Source organism: Hemitrygon akajei, chromosome 4 (assembly GCF_048418815.1).
Source record: "Hemitrygon akajei chromosome 4, sHemAka1.3, whole genome shotgun sequence".
Taxonomy (NCBI): Eukaryota; Metazoa; Chordata; class Chondrichthyes; order Myliobatiformes; family Dasyatidae; genus Hemitrygon; species Hemitrygon akajei.
The window spans coordinates 31,128,011-31,147,068 of record NC_133127.1 but is presented as its reverse complement, the minus strand read 5'-3'; the positions used below and the strand labels follow the sequence as shown (position 1 = coordinate 31,147,068).

The following is a 19,058-nucleotide window of genomic DNA, read 5'->3' as shown; positions in this document are numbered from 1 at the left end:
TGATTAAATAGAAAATAAATTCGACGTTTGGGTAAAATTTTCTTGTTATAAATACAGAGTCGTGAATATTAAAAGAGTTGCCAAACGCTTGTAAACATGAAATGAAATTTACAGGTGTAAAACTTAACGAGTCTTGTGTTGATATAAAACAACATAAACATGACACTTTGATGGGAGCCTGGAGTACCTGACTGCAATTTCATGGGGCTGTATTTTGATCGGCGCTGCGGCACAGACACATTTTGCACTGCAAGGGTTAATATTTTATTTGCAGCTGTTTCTGATCTGCTGCATTGATAAGTAGCCCTTTCTTCGGCGTTATTTGGACGGCCGGTTTCCCAGGCTTGCGGGCACCCGTTGCTAGGTCCGATTTCGAGCCCTGCAGCCGGCTCTGGAGGCGTTATCTCTGGTGCGTGTCTCTGTGTATTTTGTCCTTCCCCCTCCCCCAGCCTCTCCCTGAGCAGGCAGTTGTCTGACTGAGTAATGAGCTATGATATGGTTGGCCGGTCTCCAACCACAGCTCCTCCTGATTGGTCCCTCTCAAGCTATCGTATACATTGATTGGGTTCGGGGCCTGTTTTTTTTCGCAGCATATTTTTTTACAAGCTGAAGCAAATTCTGGTACAAAGTGAAGGTGGGGGATGCAAGGTTTGGATCTTCATTTCATTTCTTTTATCCTCGGGTCAAGGTAGTCGCCAAGGACCGGCAGCTTTTGAGGGGGCTGAGTGGGTGGGGTGGGGTGGGGGGGGGGGTGAGGTTATTGCGGGGTGGAGAATGGAGCTGTTTGCGCACTGATTTGCAGATGGGTGGATTTATTTAATTCTTTGGCAAGGTTTGGGTGGGGTTGCTCCTGATCGCTTAGTGTGTGGTTCTGCAGTGTATCAAATAAGAGGGTGAAGGGGCTGGGTTGTATTTTTAATAAACACATGCCAGGAAACTTGTGTATTTCTGGAGGGGTGTGGGGGTAGGGAATCTGTAAGTTCAAGCACATAAGCGTATTGTAATCAGACTGCCTGACTTCTATTTCCTCATGGATGAATACTGCCCCTTCTCGTAGTTTCATCTGTTGAGATGTATTTTGTGCCTGGAGGTCTGGGGATGCTGTAACTGAGTGCTTCCCTGTGTATAACTTGGCTGACTTCGATGCAGTACAAAGTCTTGTTCAGTACAAGTTTATTACAGATTTTTTTTACGTCAGCCTCTTGCTGAAATACGTCAATTCCAACCTTTTGGGGGATATTTTAACATTGAAAAATCAAAGCTTTATTTCTATGCAATCTGCTGGATGAAATTTATGCTGATTTTTGATGTGTGTTTCCAGTTTTTCAAATACTTAAGACGACCTTAAAATATTTTTTCAAATTAAGTTAAACTATTGTAGTTTCTATATTTTGGTTAACTGCCTATAGAGCATTTTAATCCTTTCTGAGATTTCCTTGAATGAAAATTTGCCTGTTAAATAAACGATCCTCCATGACGAGCAGAAGCAGAGCAACTAAAGGGTTTCAAAATAAATATTTACTTATCTTGAGCAATATATGGAACGCTGTTATGGTTCTGTGTACACATTTAGATTAATTCATCGTGCATTTATGTTAATTCGTGGTGGATTTGGATTTTTTTTTATACTTTGATTAGGCTTTTCCTTGGGGTTGCAGGGTAGAATGTATGTGTACATTTATATTTCTGATTAGATTTGTGTATGTGATTTTCCAGATAAAATCGAAATCATAGCCTGCTTGTGCATCATTCTTTCATGCATCTAACTTAACACTTTGTAATAAAGGTTTAGTTATTGTTCAACACCCGTTCTTCTGTTTCTGTCCATTGTCCATCAGCTTAGTCTCAAGTTTCCTCTGATCTATGTTAAACCATTTAAAAAAAATCCTCTGTAAAAAAAAATTTGTCAGATCATGTCAGTGACGTGTAGTCTTTTGATAGTTGTAATAAGATTGGTCTTTCTGACAACAGAACTTGTTCTGGTTTTTGTTTTACATGGCAGAAAGGGAATAGTTGAAATATTGTTGCTAAGCACCTTAGCAGTTGGTGTAATAAACTGAGTATTTCGTTCCAACTTTGAACTTGCATATTCTTGAACTTGCTAAACATGTTTTTATGTGACTGAGTAGGAAATTGGTGTACCTTAGAATATCGTAACATCCTTCAAGAGGCTTCTGAATTAAATACTTATGAATATATCTGAGTCAAACTTGATATATTGCAGAATGTGGGGCGGAGTGGGGAAATGGAAGGTTTGCCTTACATGTTTTTGAAGCTGAAGGTGGTTTTTACTTGAGAGTGAAATCTTGTGTTTTTTTTTCCATTTGGTTGTGGTGACCATTGATAATGTATGTGTGTAAAATATTTTTTTATATAGGAATCATTATGTCATGAGATTTGTGTACAGTGTTTGTTATTTGATATACTGTAAATTGAAAAGAAACATACTGGAAGTGGATCAGGCAACATTTGAACAATGAAACATTTAACGTTTCATGATGAAATTTATCCAGAACTGGGAAAAGTTAGAAAGAAGCCACATCAAGTGGAAAACAAAGTGGGAGGGGCGATGAAACAAAAGAGGAGATCTTTTATTTCAGAGGATGAGTGGTAGTAATTGATTTAAAAAAAATGTGGTGAAGTCTACTGTAAAAGTGTAGTAGATCTATTTGATGAATAACAAGATCAGTTTGGAAGAGGTCTTAAATTGCCACCAGTAAGTACAAGAGGGTGACTGGTTTTATTTTGAATCATCTGCTGGGAGTTTGCAGTGTATGGCTGCAAATTTTTAAATACTATAAGTTGTTAGCAGAACATTAGAAATAGGAGGAGGAGTAGGCCATCTGGCCCATCAAGCCTGCTCCACCATTCAATAAAATCATGGCTGATCTGGTCATGGACTGTTATCCACCTACCTGCCTTTTACTGCGGTAGCTTCCGCTGTTTCATTTGGCAGAGAATTCTACACATACACCACCCTCTGCGAAAAGCAGTTCCTTCTCATCGCTGTCCTAAATCTACTCCCCTGAATGCTTCTCGGCATCTACGGAGAAGAATAAAGAGTTGACATTTGGCATTGAGACTTTTCATCAGAACTGGAAAGGAAGACGAATTGGGGGGGAGGGTAAGTTGGTGGATGGGAGCTTGTCTTGTGTTGGAGGTTGAAGTCATAGACATTGTTTTCATGAAAAAGTGGTGTTTGAGCTTCTACAGATAAGGAAATAATAGGATTGGTGCAACATCTGTCAATATCTGGACAGGATCCCACACTGGGTAAATTAGTTGCAGAATAAAAATTGAGTGATAAATTGCAAATTATTTCTGAACAAGGCACCAGTGTTAAGAGAAGCATTTTGGTTTGCCAGTTTATCTGAGCTGAAGAACTTTTTGTGGTTGTAGTTATTAAGAAAAGTGCAGTTTTGAAAATTTATTTTTGAATAACACAGTGGAGAATTGGAAGGCTATTGTAATTGCTAACATCAAATGCTTAGAATTTGATTTGTTTGTGTCTTTATTTTTAAAAGAATAAAATGCAGAAATTCACTTCAGTGCGATTTCAAAATTGAGGTTGACATTGGAACAAAGTCTCTGCTTTAATTTTGATTGATTATGGAAAGACAACATTGATGCTACTTCTGATAATAGTAACAGAATTGGGCATTCCTTAATGTGCAATTTTCCTGATAATTTTGCAAAGGCAAAGTATAAAATTTAAGGACTGTCTGAAGTCTTATTAAATGAGAAATTAATTTTTACAATCAGTGCAGAACAAAATTAAAGCAACCAATATAACATTAATACATTGCTGAAATAATTGAATATTGTTTGGCAAACAATATGACATGAGATAATATTGCAGCTCTACAAAACTTGAGTTGAACCTTGGTTAGACCATACTTGGAATATTGTGCTCCGTTCCGGTTGTCTCATTATAGGAAAGATGTGGAAGCTTTAGAGAGGGTACATAAGAGATTTACCAGGATTCTATTTGAATTAGCATGTCTTGTGAGGACAGGTAGAGTGAATTGGGTCTTTCTCTTTGGGCCAAAGGAAGATGAGAACTAACTTGATAGATGTGTATAAGAGGCATAGCCAGTGACTTCACTCCCAGTGGTGGAAATGGCTAATAGACAATAGGTGCAGAAGTAGACCATTCGGCCCTTCGAGCCTGCACTGCCATTTTGAGATCATGGCTGATCAATTACTATCAATACCCGGTTCCTGCCTTGTCCCCATATCCCTTGATTCCCCTATCCATAAGATACCTATCTAGCTCCTTCTTGAAAGCATCCAGAGAATTGGCCTCCACTACCTTCTGAGGCAGTGCATTCCAGACCCCCACAACTCTATGGGAGAAGAAGTTTTTCCGTAACTCTGTCGTAAATGACCTACCCCTTATTCTCAAACCACGCCTTCTGGTACTGGACTCTCCCAGCATCTGGAACGTACTTCCTGCCTCTATCTTGTCCAATCCCTTAATAATCTTATATGTTTCAATCAGATCCCCTCTCAATCTCCTTAATTCCAGCGTGTACAAGCCCAGTCTCTCTAACCTCTCTGCGTAAGACAGTCCAGACATCCCAGGAATTAACCTCGTGAATCTACGCTGCACTTCCTCTACAGACAGGATGTCCTTCCTTATCCCTGGAGACCAAAACTGTACACAATACTCCAGGTGTGGTCTCACCAGGGCTCTGTACAAATGCAAGAGGATTTCCTTGCTCTTGTACTCAATTCCCTTTGTAATAAAGGCCAACATTCCATTAGCCTTCTTCACTGCCTGCTGCACTTGCTCATTCACCTTCAGTGACTGATGAACAAGGACTCCGAGATCTCTTTGTATTTCTCCCTTACCCAACTCTACACCATTCAGATAATAATCTGCCTTCTTGTTCTTACTCCCAAAGTGGATAACCTCACACTTATTCACATTAAACGCCATCTGCCAAGTATCTGCCCACTCACCCAGCTTAGTATCATCAGCAAATTTGCTGATGTTATTTTATATGCCTTCATCCAAATCGTTAACGTAAATGGTAAACAGCTGTGGTCCCAATACCGAGCCCTGTGGCACCCCACTAGTCACCACCTGCCATTCCGAGAAACACCCATTCACCGCTACCCTTTGCTTTCTGTCTGCCAACCAGTTTTCTATCCATGTCAATGCCTTCCCCCCGATGCCCTGAGCTTTGATTTTACCCACCAATCTTCTATGTGGGACCTTATCAAATGCCTTCTGAAAATCGAGGTACACTACATCCACTGGATCTCCCTTGTCTAACTTCCTGGTTACATCCTCGAAAAACTCCAACAGATTCGTCAAGCATGATTTACCCTTGGTAAATCCATGCTGGCTCGGCCCAATCCTATCACTGCTATCTAGATATGCCACTATTTCATCCTTAATAATGGACTCTAGCATCTTTCCCACCACTGATGTCAGGCTGACAGGTCGATAGTTCTCTGTTTTCTCCCTCCCTCCTTTCTTTAAAAAGTGGGATAACATTAGCCATTCTCCAATCCTCAGGAACTGATCCTGAATCTAAGGAACATTGGAAAATGATTACCAATGCATCTGCAATTTCCAGGGCCACCTCCTTTAGTACCCTAGGATGCAGACCATCTGGACCTGGGGATTTGTCAGCCTTCAGTCCCATCAGTCTTCTCATCACCGTTTCCTTCCGAATGTCAATCTGTTTCATTTCCTCTGTTACCCTATGTCCTTGGCCCATCCATACATCTGGGAGATTGCTTGTGTCTTCCTTAGTGAAAACAGATCTAAAGTACTCATTAAATTCTTCTGCCATTTCTCTGTTTCCCATAACAATTTCACCCAATTCATTCTTCAAGGGCCCAACATTGTTCTTAACTATCTTCTTTCTCTTCACATACAAAAAAAAACTTTTGCTATCTTCCTTTATATTCCTGGCTAGCTTGCGTTCGTACCTCATTTTTTCTCCCCGTATTGCCTTTTTAGTTAAGTTCTGTTGTTCCTTAAAAACTTCCTAATCATCTGACCTCCCACCCACCTTAGCTCTGTCATATTTCCTTTTTTTTAATGCTACGCAATCTCTGACTTCCTTTGTCAACCACTGTGGCCCCTTTCCCCCCTTTTGAATCCTTCCTTCTCTGGGGGATTATAATATGAGGGGTTATAATTTTATAGTGATTGGATGTAAGAATAGGATGTCAGAAATGTTTTTTGTTGTGTTGCGTATGTTGGAATGCTCTACCAGGGTGTTGTTGGAGGTAGATACATTGGGAACATTCAAGAGAATGGAATAGCATTCCATTTTTCTATCAATCATGTACCTATGTAGGAGGGAAGGGTTAGTTTGATCTTGGAGTAGGTTAAAAGGTGAGCACAACATCGTAGGTAGAAGGGTCTGAACTATTCTATGTACAAGTCAGGAGCAGCTGCATCACTGCCTGGTTCGGAAATTGCGCCATCTCGGATCGCAAGACCCTGCAGCGGATAAGTGAGGTCAGCTGAGAAGATCATTGGGGTCTCTCTTCCTGCCATTACAGACATTTGCACCTCATGCTGCATCTGCAAAGCAAACAGCATTATGAAGGACCCCACACACCCCTAATACAAACTCTTCTCCCTCCTGCCATCTGGGAAAAGGCACTGAAGCATTCGGGCTCTTGCAACCAGACGATGTAACAGTTTTTTCCCCTAAGCCATCAGAATCTTCAATACCCAGAGCCTGGACTGACACCAACTTACTGCCCTCTACTGTACCTATTGTTTATTATTTATTGTAATGCTTGCATGTACACTTCATGCAGTCCTGGGTGGGTTTGTAGTCTGGTGTAGTTTGTGTTGTTTTACATAGTTTAGTGTAGTTTTTGTATTGTTTCATGTAGCACCATGGTCCTGAAAAAAGTTGTTTTTACTGTGTACTATACCAGCAATTGTGGTTGAAATGACAATAAAAAGTGACTTGACTTGAAGTCATCATGCTGAGACTTGACTTCATGTTTAGTTATCAGTCCATAATAAGTTTTTAACTTGGAAGATCAGCAAGTCCTATCTTGGACTGAAATGTGGGAGTAATTGAGGTATCAAGCAAAGTGGGAATAAGAGGCCAACCGGGTATGTGGATAGGAAGAGTCACACTGAAATGTCTTTGTCTTAATTAAATTGATTTGGAATTGGATACAGAGGTGACCAATGATTTCCAGAAAGATTTGGGAGCACATTGAACAGTGATAAGTGTGGTGTTGAGATTTGCCTACAAGGCTGTCTGTCAGCATTTTGCACTTGTCACCACAGTATAAACTGCAGTTGATCTAGCGATAGGTCTGATTGAATGCTGATAAGATGAGGTAGTATGACATGATTATTCACTGGAATTTAGGTGGTTCCTCTGTAGATGATTCAAAAGTAAAAGGGATAGAGATTGTTCTGGGAAGTAGCATGACCCCAATGTGCCGAACAGGTCAGAAGCAGCTTGGAGGAAGAAACGAGAAGTCCATGAGCCAGTCCTCCTCAGAGATGGAGAGGGGCAGTAGCTTTAAACTTACCAGTGTTATTATTTTGGAGGACCTGCCCTAAGCCCAGCATGCTAGTGTAATTACGCAGAAAGCACGGCAATGCCTCTACTTCTTTAGGAGATGGCTAAGATTCGACATGACATCTAAAACTTTGACAAGCAGCCTGGTATGGAAACACCAAAGGAAAATCAGACAAAAAGACCATCATGGGTAAAGCCCAACCCACCATTGGGCACATCCACATGGAGTATTGTCACAGGAAAGTAGCATCCATCATTGGGGACCCACCCAGGACATGCTCTCTTGCTGCTGCCATCAGGAAGGTGGTACAAGAGCATCAGGAGCAGTTATTACCTCTGCACTATCTGACTCTTGGACCAAAGAGGATGACTTCACTCAACTTCACTTGCCCCATCATTGAAATGTCCCCACAAGCTATGGGCTCACTTCAAGTACTCTTCATCTCATGTTCTCAATATTTATTGCTTATTTTTTGTATTCGTAGTTTGTTGTCATTTGTACACTGATTGAACACCCAAGTTAGTGTGCTTCATTGATTGTTATAGATTTATTAAGTACATCTGCAAGAAAATGAATGTCAAGATTGTATATGCTGACATATATTTACTTTGAACTTTGTTTTGATGTTTCTAGCATTCAGTGCCCATTTACTCAATAATACATCTTTCATTTACTGCACTGTTTCTGCTTGGCTTCCAGCTGAAATTTCTTCCTGGTGCAAGATTGTCCTGGAAAGCTATTTCTGTAATCTGGTCAGCTTAATGAAGTTTTGCATTCCGATAACTTCATGAATTGCAATCAGAATGGTTGTCTTTATCTCAAAAAAAATTGGATTTGTTAATTTGTAAAGGTAGTTTTGTAAACGCAACGGCTTGTCAAGCCACTTTGTACTACTATTCTGTCTGAAGTTATCCTTTGCCTGAGTGCTGTGGGATTTGGTTCCTTTTATTTTTGCTAGCTGTGCAGAGTTTAAGCTGGTTGCATTTGCACTGCACATGATTGCCTGCCTGTGACAACGCTCCTGGCAAAGATCATATTCTTTCACGTCAAATCCCTCTAGCAAGCACTTCGAAGTAAGTCAATGTTTGACTTGTTTGCACTTATCAGTCCATTCATTTGGGCTGCTTAAAAAATGTTCCTGTTTCTTTATGCTCGAAGAAAGTGCTCATTTTCACAGTCCTGACATTGGCATGTCTTCATCTGAACTATTTCAACATTGCCTTGCCTAAATCCTCGTGTTGGCTTCCATTAGACCATTTTGAAGAAAATGGCACCACTTAGTTTTATTAAGTAACAAATTGTTTGTTAATTTCCTATTGTATTTGTTTTTATAGAGGCATTTTCTAGCCTTGCAAATGCTCCAACTATTTCTTCAGAGGCTTGCATTGTGACTCTCAAGGACAACATCAAAGTTGAATTCCTTGTTAGACACACATGTACACATATGCACAGGTGCCATAGGAAAATGTTGCAGCAGCATTACAGACACATAGCATCGAAAGTAGCAAGAATTAGCAACAGAAACCTAAATTAAAATTGCACGTTCAGTTTTTATAAGAAGCACAATCAGAGTATCCTTTTTAGTGCAAGCTGGTCATGGTATTGCTTAGCTGTACTAAATTTGTACTAACATGTTTTAGATATTAGGAGGCATTTAAATCTATTCAAAACTTAGTTTAAAAAAACACCTGGCATGAAAGATTTAAAAAATAATTTTCAAAAAGTTTCTAATCTGGAGGCCAGCAACCAGCCCCTTTTGATTATATTTTTATTCTCCCAATTTTCCATTGTCTCTTGCCTCCATTTCTCTATTCTTCCCCCATACAGGAAATCCCAGCAAGACTGGACATTGCCATTAGATCCCATATGAAACTGTATGACAGATGTGGCACCATCTGTCACTCACTAAGTCTTGGACTTGTAGTGAGTTGGTGTTAAATCTATGGTTTGTTATTTTTTTGAGTGTTTGCTGGTGGTTTGCTCCAATTTTCAGTCATGCAACTAGCAGTTTTAATTGGGAATACTTTGGTTGCAGATGTATATTTAAAAAATTGTTCGTACTGAAAAACTGCGTTTTGCTCTTTATGTATGCAGGAAAAAAATTGGAGAGAGATCAGAGTCTACAGATTTGTTATCAAGAAATGCAAATGATTATGTTTAACACCAGATCATCCTGAAGAAGTTGCGTTAATCAGTTGGCTCTTTTCACAGGCTATGGCGTGTACCCTATGAATTTTGCTTTTAGGATATTGCTCATTTATTTCAGTTTGCTTTTTTGTGCTTTCTTGGCACTGCTGGAAATATTTTTTACACTCCCAAACTTCTGTTTGCTTTAATTTTAATTTGGTCTGTTTATTGGGCAGATACTGGCTGTACCCTGAATTGCATCAAGCATGGGTCATGAAATAGGAATTCTGAAACATCTGTTGTTATCAATGCAACTCAATTTCAGAAGAGAGAAGAAAGCCCTTAACTCTGGATGGAGTCATCAGGATGCCGTTGTGACGGCATTTTTTTTTTAAGCAGGCTTTCTTATTTTTATGAGATCGAATTGCTAGCTCGACGCTCAACCCAGCACGGGTGGAAAGCGTGCAAGGGAGCCAGCTGGATTTGAACCCGGGAGCCTTTGCTTTGAAGTCCGGTGCTGATGCCATTACGCTGGTACAATTTCAGACACTGTGCATTGCTGCAACTGTGTTGCATTGTAGTGTTGGGGACAAATTTCTACCACCTTAAATATTTCACATGGAAAAGAATGAGAGTGGTTGCACTGTGAGAACATCATTAAGACCAAGGAATTGATTGTGGACTTCAGGAAAGGGAAGTTGAGGAAACGCAAACCAGTCCTCGCTGAGGGATCAAAAGTGGAAAAGGTGAGCAGTTTCAAGTTCCTGGGTATCAGCATCTCTGAGGCACTATCCTGGGTTTATTGACTTTGATTTGCTCAATAGTTCCATTTAGTAGTTCAATTTAGTATCAGAGAATCTATACAATAGACAACTTGAAATTCTTTTCCTTCACAGACAATCACGAAAACAGTGCCCCAAAGAATGAGTGACAGTAAAGACATTAAAACCCCAAAGCCCCCTTCTCCCTCATGCTGCAAGTAGCAGCAGAGCAGCGACCTGACCCTCACCTCACATTTCACCAAAAAAGCATGAGCACCCTCTACCCACCAAGCAAACAGTTGCAAAGTTCCCACGAAAGACCATGATCTGAAATACAAGAACTAATCATTCACCCGATAATTTGACGCACCACAGGCGCTGTTTCTCTTTCTCTCTAATAAAGAGAGGTATCACTCAGCAAGAGGAGAGACATAAAAAAACATATTCCTCATAGATGTAGACTGCCCCTTCTCGTAGCTTCATCTGTTGAGGAGGCATGACAGTGGCTATATTTCTTAGGAGTTTGAGGAGAATTGGAATGTCACCAAAGACGACCACAAATTTCTACAGATGTACTGTGGAAAGCATTCTAATTGGTTGCATCATGTCTGGTATGGAGGGTTATTGCACAAGGTCGGAGCCAGCTCTATCATGGTCACCAGCCTTCCCAGCATCCAGGATGCCTTCAAAGGTGATGCTTCAAAAAGGAGGCATTCATCATTAAGTGGCTTAATCACCCATCACCTGTTGCCCTCCTATTTGCTGCTATCAAAGAGGAGGTTACATTTATTGTTTCAGAAACAGCTTTTTATTCCTGCTGCATTACCACAGTAGTGTAGCAATCAGCGCAACTCCAATACAGCCCAGGGTGTTCTGGAGTTCAGAGTTCAATTCTGGCACCATTCTGTAAGGAATCCTTCCCCATGGAATGTGTGGATTTTCTCCATTTGCTTTGGTGTCCTCCCACAGTCCGAATTAATATTTTCCCATTATTGGGTTAATCGGGTTTGTCAGGGGTTGTGTGGTGTGGCTTGAAGGGATGCTGTATGGAATAGGCCGTAAATTAAACTTTCCCTCCATCAGATTTCTGAACCCATGAACACTTCCTCAGTACTTTTCCATCACTTTTTGCACTCCTTATTTAAATTTTTTAATATATAATTGTTGTAATTTATAGTTTTATTTATGGTGCTGCTGCAAAACAAAGAATTCATGATGTCTGCTGGTGATAATAACCTGATTCTGAAGTAGTTGAATAATTTAACATTCAGATTTTATTTATTACAAATACAAGAAAACATACAGTGAAATGCCTTGTTTTAACACTTAGATGTACTGGGGCAGTCGATAAGTGTCCCCATACATTGCAGTCCCAACATAGGCCCGCTATGTCAAGTAGAACAACACAGACTGCAATAAAACAAACTTTTTATGTGCGTGCAAACATTCACACACCTCCAACTTCAGGACCGGCCCCCAGTCATTTAACCCTAGACTCTCAGACCTGCAATCTTTTCATTTTTAGAATCTTTTTATTAATACATGTTCTTCTACAACTATAGAATAATGCAAAACTTCAACAAATTAATAAGTATACAATTCATAGAGCTGAAGAAGAAAAACTAATCGTAATATATAAAAAAAAAATTTTTAAATTTATATATAGAAAAAAGAAGGGGAAAAAAAAGCAAACACTAAGAAATCTGCAGATGCTAGAAATTCAAACAACACACACAAAATGCTGGTGGAACACAGCAGGCCAGGCAGCTTCTATAGGGAGAAGCGCTGTCGACGTTTTGGGCCGAGACCTTCGTCAGGACTAAGGGTCTCGGTCCGAAACGTCGACAGCGCTTCTCCCTATAGATGCTGCCTGTCCTGCTGTGTTCTACCAGCATTTTGTGTGTGTTGTTTGGGGGGGAAAAAAAGAACCCCATCTAACTAAGGAAAAAAAAACCATTAACTAGACCCGCAATTATCAGGCCTCCAACTTTGTAGATTGTCCCGTGATGTGCTAATAATGGCTTTGACTTTTGGCCTAAACACTTTGACTTGATCACGAGCTTGACTTTTGGGCTTTGACTTGTGGGTTTGCACAAACCACTGACCCCTGTGACCTGAAGGCCCTCATGACTCCCTGCTACACCTGGGACTTGCCCATTAGTATGAATTGATATAAATGGGCATCTCTCATCTATAATACATGTTTAGTTTTTCTTAATTGAGGTCAAACATAATTTCCCTACTAAAATAGCCATAAGAGCCAAGGAATAACAATAAGGGACAAAAAAGTAATTAGCAACAGGAAAAAATTTGCAGATGCTGGAAATTCAAGTCAACACACAAAATGCTGGAGAAACTCAGCAGGCCAGGTAGCATCTATGGAAAAGAGTGTAGTTGATGTTTTGGACTGAGGATCCTGATGGAGGATCTCGGCTTGAATGCTGAATACATTCTTTTCCACAGATGCTGCCTGGCCTGCTGAGTTTGTCCAGCATTTTGTGTATAGTGATTAGAATTTTCTCTTGTATTCAGAAAGGCAAAATAAACTGGAGGAGCAAGTTCTTAAATCAGTGACAGTTTGAGTGCTGAGTTGTTGTTGCATAAATGTAAACTTTGTTTGATCTGTGGCTGTCTTCACAATCACTGCCTTAAATAATATCTTGCCCAAAAAGTTGGGCCCCCACTGCAATTCTGGGAGGAAGTCCATGGTGCTTGCATTGTTTTGTCAACTACATCAGAACTCTCAAAACTCAAATAGAAGCAAGTTATCCTCAATCATGAGAGATTCTTTACGAAATGGAAGGAGTCTTGTGGGTCCATGATGGCTGCTGCGAACCTTCCCACAGAAATTATATAACTCTGAAGATCATAGAAGGCATTAAACAAGATAATGCGTAAATATTTTCTAAATTAGACTACAGATGTGTGTGTATGGTGGGGGTAAAATTCTTCAGGTATCAGAGAAGCTGCAGTTTATTTATTTTAATGAAACTCTTTCATTGGCACATCTGTCATGATCAAGATAATTTGGATTTGAAGCTGCTTGAGGCTGGATTTAAAATTGATATTTTGTGGACAGCTTCTTAAAAGCCAGAATGCTTAGCAGTGATACATTCCATGTAACATTTAAATAGAAGGTGCAGCATTAACTTGCGTAAACTAATCGTATGCATGGTATAGTTGTCATTTGTATTCTGGGGCATATTAACATATGGTATATTGGTGCTAGTTAGGAAAGCTAATTTCTTTTTAAACAACAGAATCCTAAAGAAAAATGGTTTGTGTGGGAGTATTGCAGTAGCAAACAATGGACCAGATCAAGTACAGTCTAGCCCAATAAAATAGATTAAGTGTGTTTGATGCCAAGTACCTTTAAGTTGAAAGTTGATTACCATGTCTTTTATTCTTTGCCAGTTAGTTGAGTGCATGTCTTAGCTTGGCATATTGCATTCCTTTAGATGTCAAAATTGTAATGTCAGTTGTATTTTTAGTAAGGGGCAAATTGTAAATTAGGTAAATACAAGTTGTATTACATACTGTACAAGTTAAACAAAATGTTATTTTGGTCTGTTTTACCTTTCACCTCGACTCTTCAGTGGGAGTTCTGAGCTTTCATTTATATAATAATTTCCCAGATTTCAGAATATTCCAGAACCGTTCAAAAAAAAATTATAACGGTTTTTAAGGTATGGTCATTGCTGTAATTTTAGGCATACGAGAATGGCAAAAGTCAGCCAAACAATGTTATGACTTGCTTAAATCATGTCAGTTAAAGTTTGATATAAAAGTGATTACAAATGCTGGAAATAGTCATAGAACACTACAGAACAGAAATGGGCTATAGACCCATATAGTCCATGTTGATTTGTTCCGCCTAGTCCCAGCGACCCACAAACAGACTATCGCCCTCCATGCCCATCCCATATACTTATCAAAAACGTCTCTGAAATGTTGTGATCAAACCCGCATCCACCGTTTCTGCTGCAGCTTATTTCATACTCTCACCAGTCTGAGTGAAGAAGTTCCCCTTAATATTTCACCTTACACCCTTAACCTATGACCTCTAGTTCTGGTCTCACCCAACCAGTGGGGGAAAAGCCTGCTTGCATTTGCCCTGTCTATACCCTTTATAATTTTGTATACTTTTGTCAAATCTACCCTCATTCACCTACATTCCAGGGAATAAAATCCTAACCTATTCGTCCTTTGCCATAACTCGGGTCCTCAAGTCATGGCACATCCTTGTAAATTTTCTCCGCACTCTTTCAATCTATTGACATCTTTCCTGTGTGTAGGTGATCGAAATTGCAGACAGTACTCTAAATTAGGGCTTACCAACATCTTTGACATTTTCAGCATAACATCCCAAATGTTGGACTCAATACTTTAATCTATGAAGCTCAATGCACCAAAAGCTCTCTTTATCACTATCTGCATATGATACCACTTTCAAGTAATTATAGCTCAGTATTCCCAGGTTCCTCTGTTCTACTGCACTCCTCAGTGCCCTATCATTCACTAAGTCTAACCTGGTTTATTCTCTCAAAGTACAATGCCTCACACTTGTCTGCATTAAATTCCATCTGCCATTTTTTTCAGCCCATTTTTTCCAGCTCGTCCAAATCTCTTCCTCACTGTCTACTTTGCCTCCAATCATGATGTCATCTGCTAATTTGATGATCCAGTTTATCACATTATCATCTAAGTCATTAATATATATGAGAAACAATTGGAGTCAGTACCAATCACTGAGGCACATCACTTGTCACAGGCCTCCAGTCAGAGGCAACTATCTACTACAGCCCTCGGGCTTCTCCTGTGAAACAATGTTGAATCCAATTTACTACTTCATCCTGAATGCCAAGCAACTTCATCTTTTGGACCAGCCTCCCAAGTGGACCTTGTCAAAAGCTAGCTGAAGTCCATGCAAACAACTTCCTCTGCCTTTCCTTCATCAACTTTCCTGGTAATCTCTTTCTGACATGACCTACCATGCATCAAACCATGTTTACTATCCCTAATTAGGCTCATCTATCTAAATGCTTGTATATCCTGTCCCTTTTGAATACTGTCCAATAATTTACTCGCTACTGAGATCAGGGTAACTGGCCTATAATTTCTGTACTTATTCTTAGAACCTTTTCTTGAACAACATTAGCTATCCTCCAGTCCTGCAGTGCCTCACCCAGAGTAAAGAATTTTTTTTTAATGCATCTGCTAGGGCACCTGCACTTTCTGCACTAACCTCCCAAAATGTCTGAGGGGACACCTTATCAGGTCCTGGGGTCTGACCACTCTAATTTTCCTCAAGACAGCAAGCACCTCCTCTGTAATTTGTAGGTGGGCCACTATTGTTTTGCCTCAGATCTATAGATCTGAGTCTGTCTTCTGAGTAAGTGCAAATGAACAAATCTATTTACGATCTCTACCCACCATCTCTTTTTGGCTAAGTGTATAGATGACCACGCCGATCTTCAAGTAGACCAATTTTGTCCCTTTGCTCTTAATATATCTGTAGAAACCCTTGGGATTCTCCTTAACCTTGACTGCCAGAGCAACCTTATGCCTTCTGATTTTCCTCTTGTATTCCTTTTTTTTTATACTTCCCTAGTACCTCATTTATTCCTTGCACCTCTTTCTTCTTAACCGGGACTTTAGTACCTCTCAAGCTAAGGTTCCCTAAGCCTGTTAACTCTCCCAATATTTCACTTTCGAATGACTTCCACTTGAAGCATTCCTTTGCCAGAAAACACCTTATCTCAATCCACGTATGCCAGATCCTTTCTGATATCATCAAAATACCTTTTCTGGAGCAGCATAGAAATTGATAGGGAACTTGATGGGTTAGGCGGTCCATGGCGAGAACTGGACTGTCAATGTAGATAACAACACACACAAAATGCTGGTGGAACACAGCAGGCCAGGCAGCATCTATAAGGAGAAGCACTGTCGCCTTTTCGGGCTGAGACCCTTCGTCGGTGTAGATAGTCTCCATTGATGCTGCTTAACTCAGTGAGTTCCTCCAGCATTTTGGGTTGTTCATTTAGGCTTCAATAGCTTTAGATTGTGTCAGCCCAAGACTTCTTGTCATCACTTTACTTGTAAAAACTGGGTGTAGTCCAAGTGTCTGTTAGGAGAAAAGTTTGGAGAGAATTGGCTGTGAAGCAGTCTGTTGATTCTCAACTGCTGTTCTTGAGATGTGCCTTGAGGGAGGAAATGTTAACCAACATTTTGGAAGAAAGCTACTAATATTCACCAAGCGATACAGGGTATTTTAGATTCATCTGGGAAGGAATGATATCATGTCTTAGTTTAAGGCAATCTTTCTCCCGCCAGAGTTGAGGGGTAGGGGGGGCGGGGTGTATACCCCTCAACAAGTGTATGTAAATATGAAGTAACATAGTGCCACCTGGGGGGCAGAAGTGTGGAAATGTAAAGACCGTAATGGAAACACCTGTAAAGGACTGAGAGTCATTGAATGGTTTATTGTATATAATTTTATTTTTGAATAAAGTATATTTTGTTTATTAAAACAAAATGTTTGTGCTGACAGGAAAAGGGGCAAAGGCAGGTTATTAAAACTTTTAAAGCCTTAAAACAGGTTGCTTTGGGCTGATGTGACTCATTAGCAGTGGTTAGCAGCTCCTCTATGAAAAGAAAAACTCTGATCGCAAATCTTTGCTGCCTTGGGGCTATACCAATTCATAGGGAAGTCTTCTGGAGTAAACCCAGTAGAAAAATCCAGAGCCGGACTCACGAAGGCAGGCCTATGTTGAATTCAGCGCTGACTAGGACCTTCTGCAATGCTGCTGGTGCCACAACTGTATCAGTCTCTTGTCTTCATCAACTGCTTGAAGAGGGTGAGCCTGCTGCATGGGCTACGGTTTCCTTTTCATATTGTACTGCGCTAGCTTCCAAAGATGGTTAGGACACGACATCCATGGTTGACCTCCAATCAACAGAGCTGATTCTAAGGATGTAGATCATTTGGTTAGATGTCTCTCTGCATTTCTTTAGTGACAGTATTTTGTGTGTGTGTGTGAGTGTTCGCACATGCTTTTTTCTATTTAAATTTACTATTTCTCCCCTTTCTGCCTTCTTTGACCTTGTGTTCTCCATAGGACTGATCTCTTGTACGGCAATATTATTCTGATTAAACTACCTGTTTCTCAAATGGTTCCAAGTTGACTGAGGGTAGACTTTTCTCTCTAAGAATCTGCAGTCAAGTTCCCCTGTTCTTCTCACTCCCCCTCCCCACCCCTTCACCCAGGTTTTCTAAATTTACTTTCATTATCACTGCTCATAAAAAGAAAAAAACACAACTTTCACTTTGCCAGCTGTCCCTTCTCCTACCTCTTGGAACTCAGGTCCTTGAATTAGTTGACCAACCTACTCCCAATCTTGGTCATCATTTGAATCCTTCCCAATATATGTTAACCAATTTCCATTGTACAAAAACAGTTATTTTCAGAATTGCACAGTAAGATTGTAAGCAATCCCTCTGTCCTCAGCAATAGCCAGGATATGGTCTACAAATTATAGTGCGACATAGAAAAAGCATATCAAAAATGCAATGTTATGTTAGTCATGGGGGATTTCAGTGTGCAGGTTAGGGAAAATCCAGCTGATGCTGGATCCCAAGAGGATTTGTGGAACATCTTGGAGACGGCTTTTTGGAGCATCATGTGGCCAGGCCCACTAGGGATCAGCAATGCTGGATTGGATGATGTGTAATGAGCCAGATATGATTAAGAAGCTTAAGGTAATGATACCCTTAGGAAACAGTGATAATATGATAAAATTCACCCTGCAATTTGACAGGGAGGAGATGAAATCAGATATATCTGTATTATAGTGGTGCAAAGGGAATTGGAGGCATGAGAGAGGGGATAGCAAAAGTTTAATAGAAAAGCACACTAACAGGGATGATGGCTGAGCGGGAGCAATTCAGAAGGCACAAGGTAGATGCGTCGCTAAGAAGTAATATTCTAAAGGCAGGATGATGCAACTGTGGAAGTCAAAGGCAGTGTAAAAGCAAAAGAGTGGGCATATAATAGAGGATAAGTTAGTGGGAAGTTAGAGGATTGGGAATTTTTTTTAAAAAAACAAGGCAACAAAAAGGGTGGGGGAGATGAAATATGAAAGTAAGTTGGCCAATAATGATGCCAAAATATGTTTTTAGATATATATAAAAAAGAGGTGAGAATAGATATTGAACCGCTAGAAAATGATGTTGGAGAGATAGTAATGAAGGATAAGGAAATGGTAGATGAACTGAACAAGTATTTTGCATCAGTCTTCACTATGGAAGCCAGTAGCAGTGTGCCGGAAGTTCGAGTGTGTTGGGGGCAGATGTGAGTATGGTTGCTTGTAGTTGCTTTTACTAGGGAGATGGTGCTTCTGAACCTGAAAGGTCTGGAGGTAGTTAAGTCACCTGGACCTGTTCGACCACACCTCGAGTTCTGAAAGAGGTTTCTGAAGAGATTGTGGAGGAATTAAGAATGATCTTTCAAAATTCACTTGATTCTGGCTTGGTCCCAGAGAAATGGAAAATTGCAAATGTCACCACTCTTCAAGAAGGGAGGCAAAAGAAAGGTAATTATAGGCCAGTTAGCCTGACCTCAGTGGTTGGGACGATGTTGCAGTTCA

The 19,058-nt window shown here is 40.2% G+C and overlaps 1 protein-coding gene across 3 annotated transcripts in view; it reads left to right on the top strand.

The window, feature by feature from the left end:
* Positions 1 to 388: 388 nt before the first annotated feature.
* Positions 389 to 19,058, top strand: part of ctbp1 (C-terminal binding protein 1) — a 212,409-nt gene continuing 193,739 nt past the window's right edge. Inside the window, exon 1 of one of the 3 annotated variants that reach the window (XM_073042237.1) lies at positions 389 to 409. Coding sequence is in view for 1 of the 3 variants with exons in the window: in XM_073042242.1 (XP_072898343.1) it covers positions 642 to 648 (7 nt within the window). In the remaining 2 variants the exon portion in view is untranslated. Of the gene's footprint in view, positions 410 to 522; positions 649 to 19,058 lie in introns of those variants that run through there. The other 2 variants (XM_073042236.1, XM_073042242.1) reach the window with 2 other exon arrangements.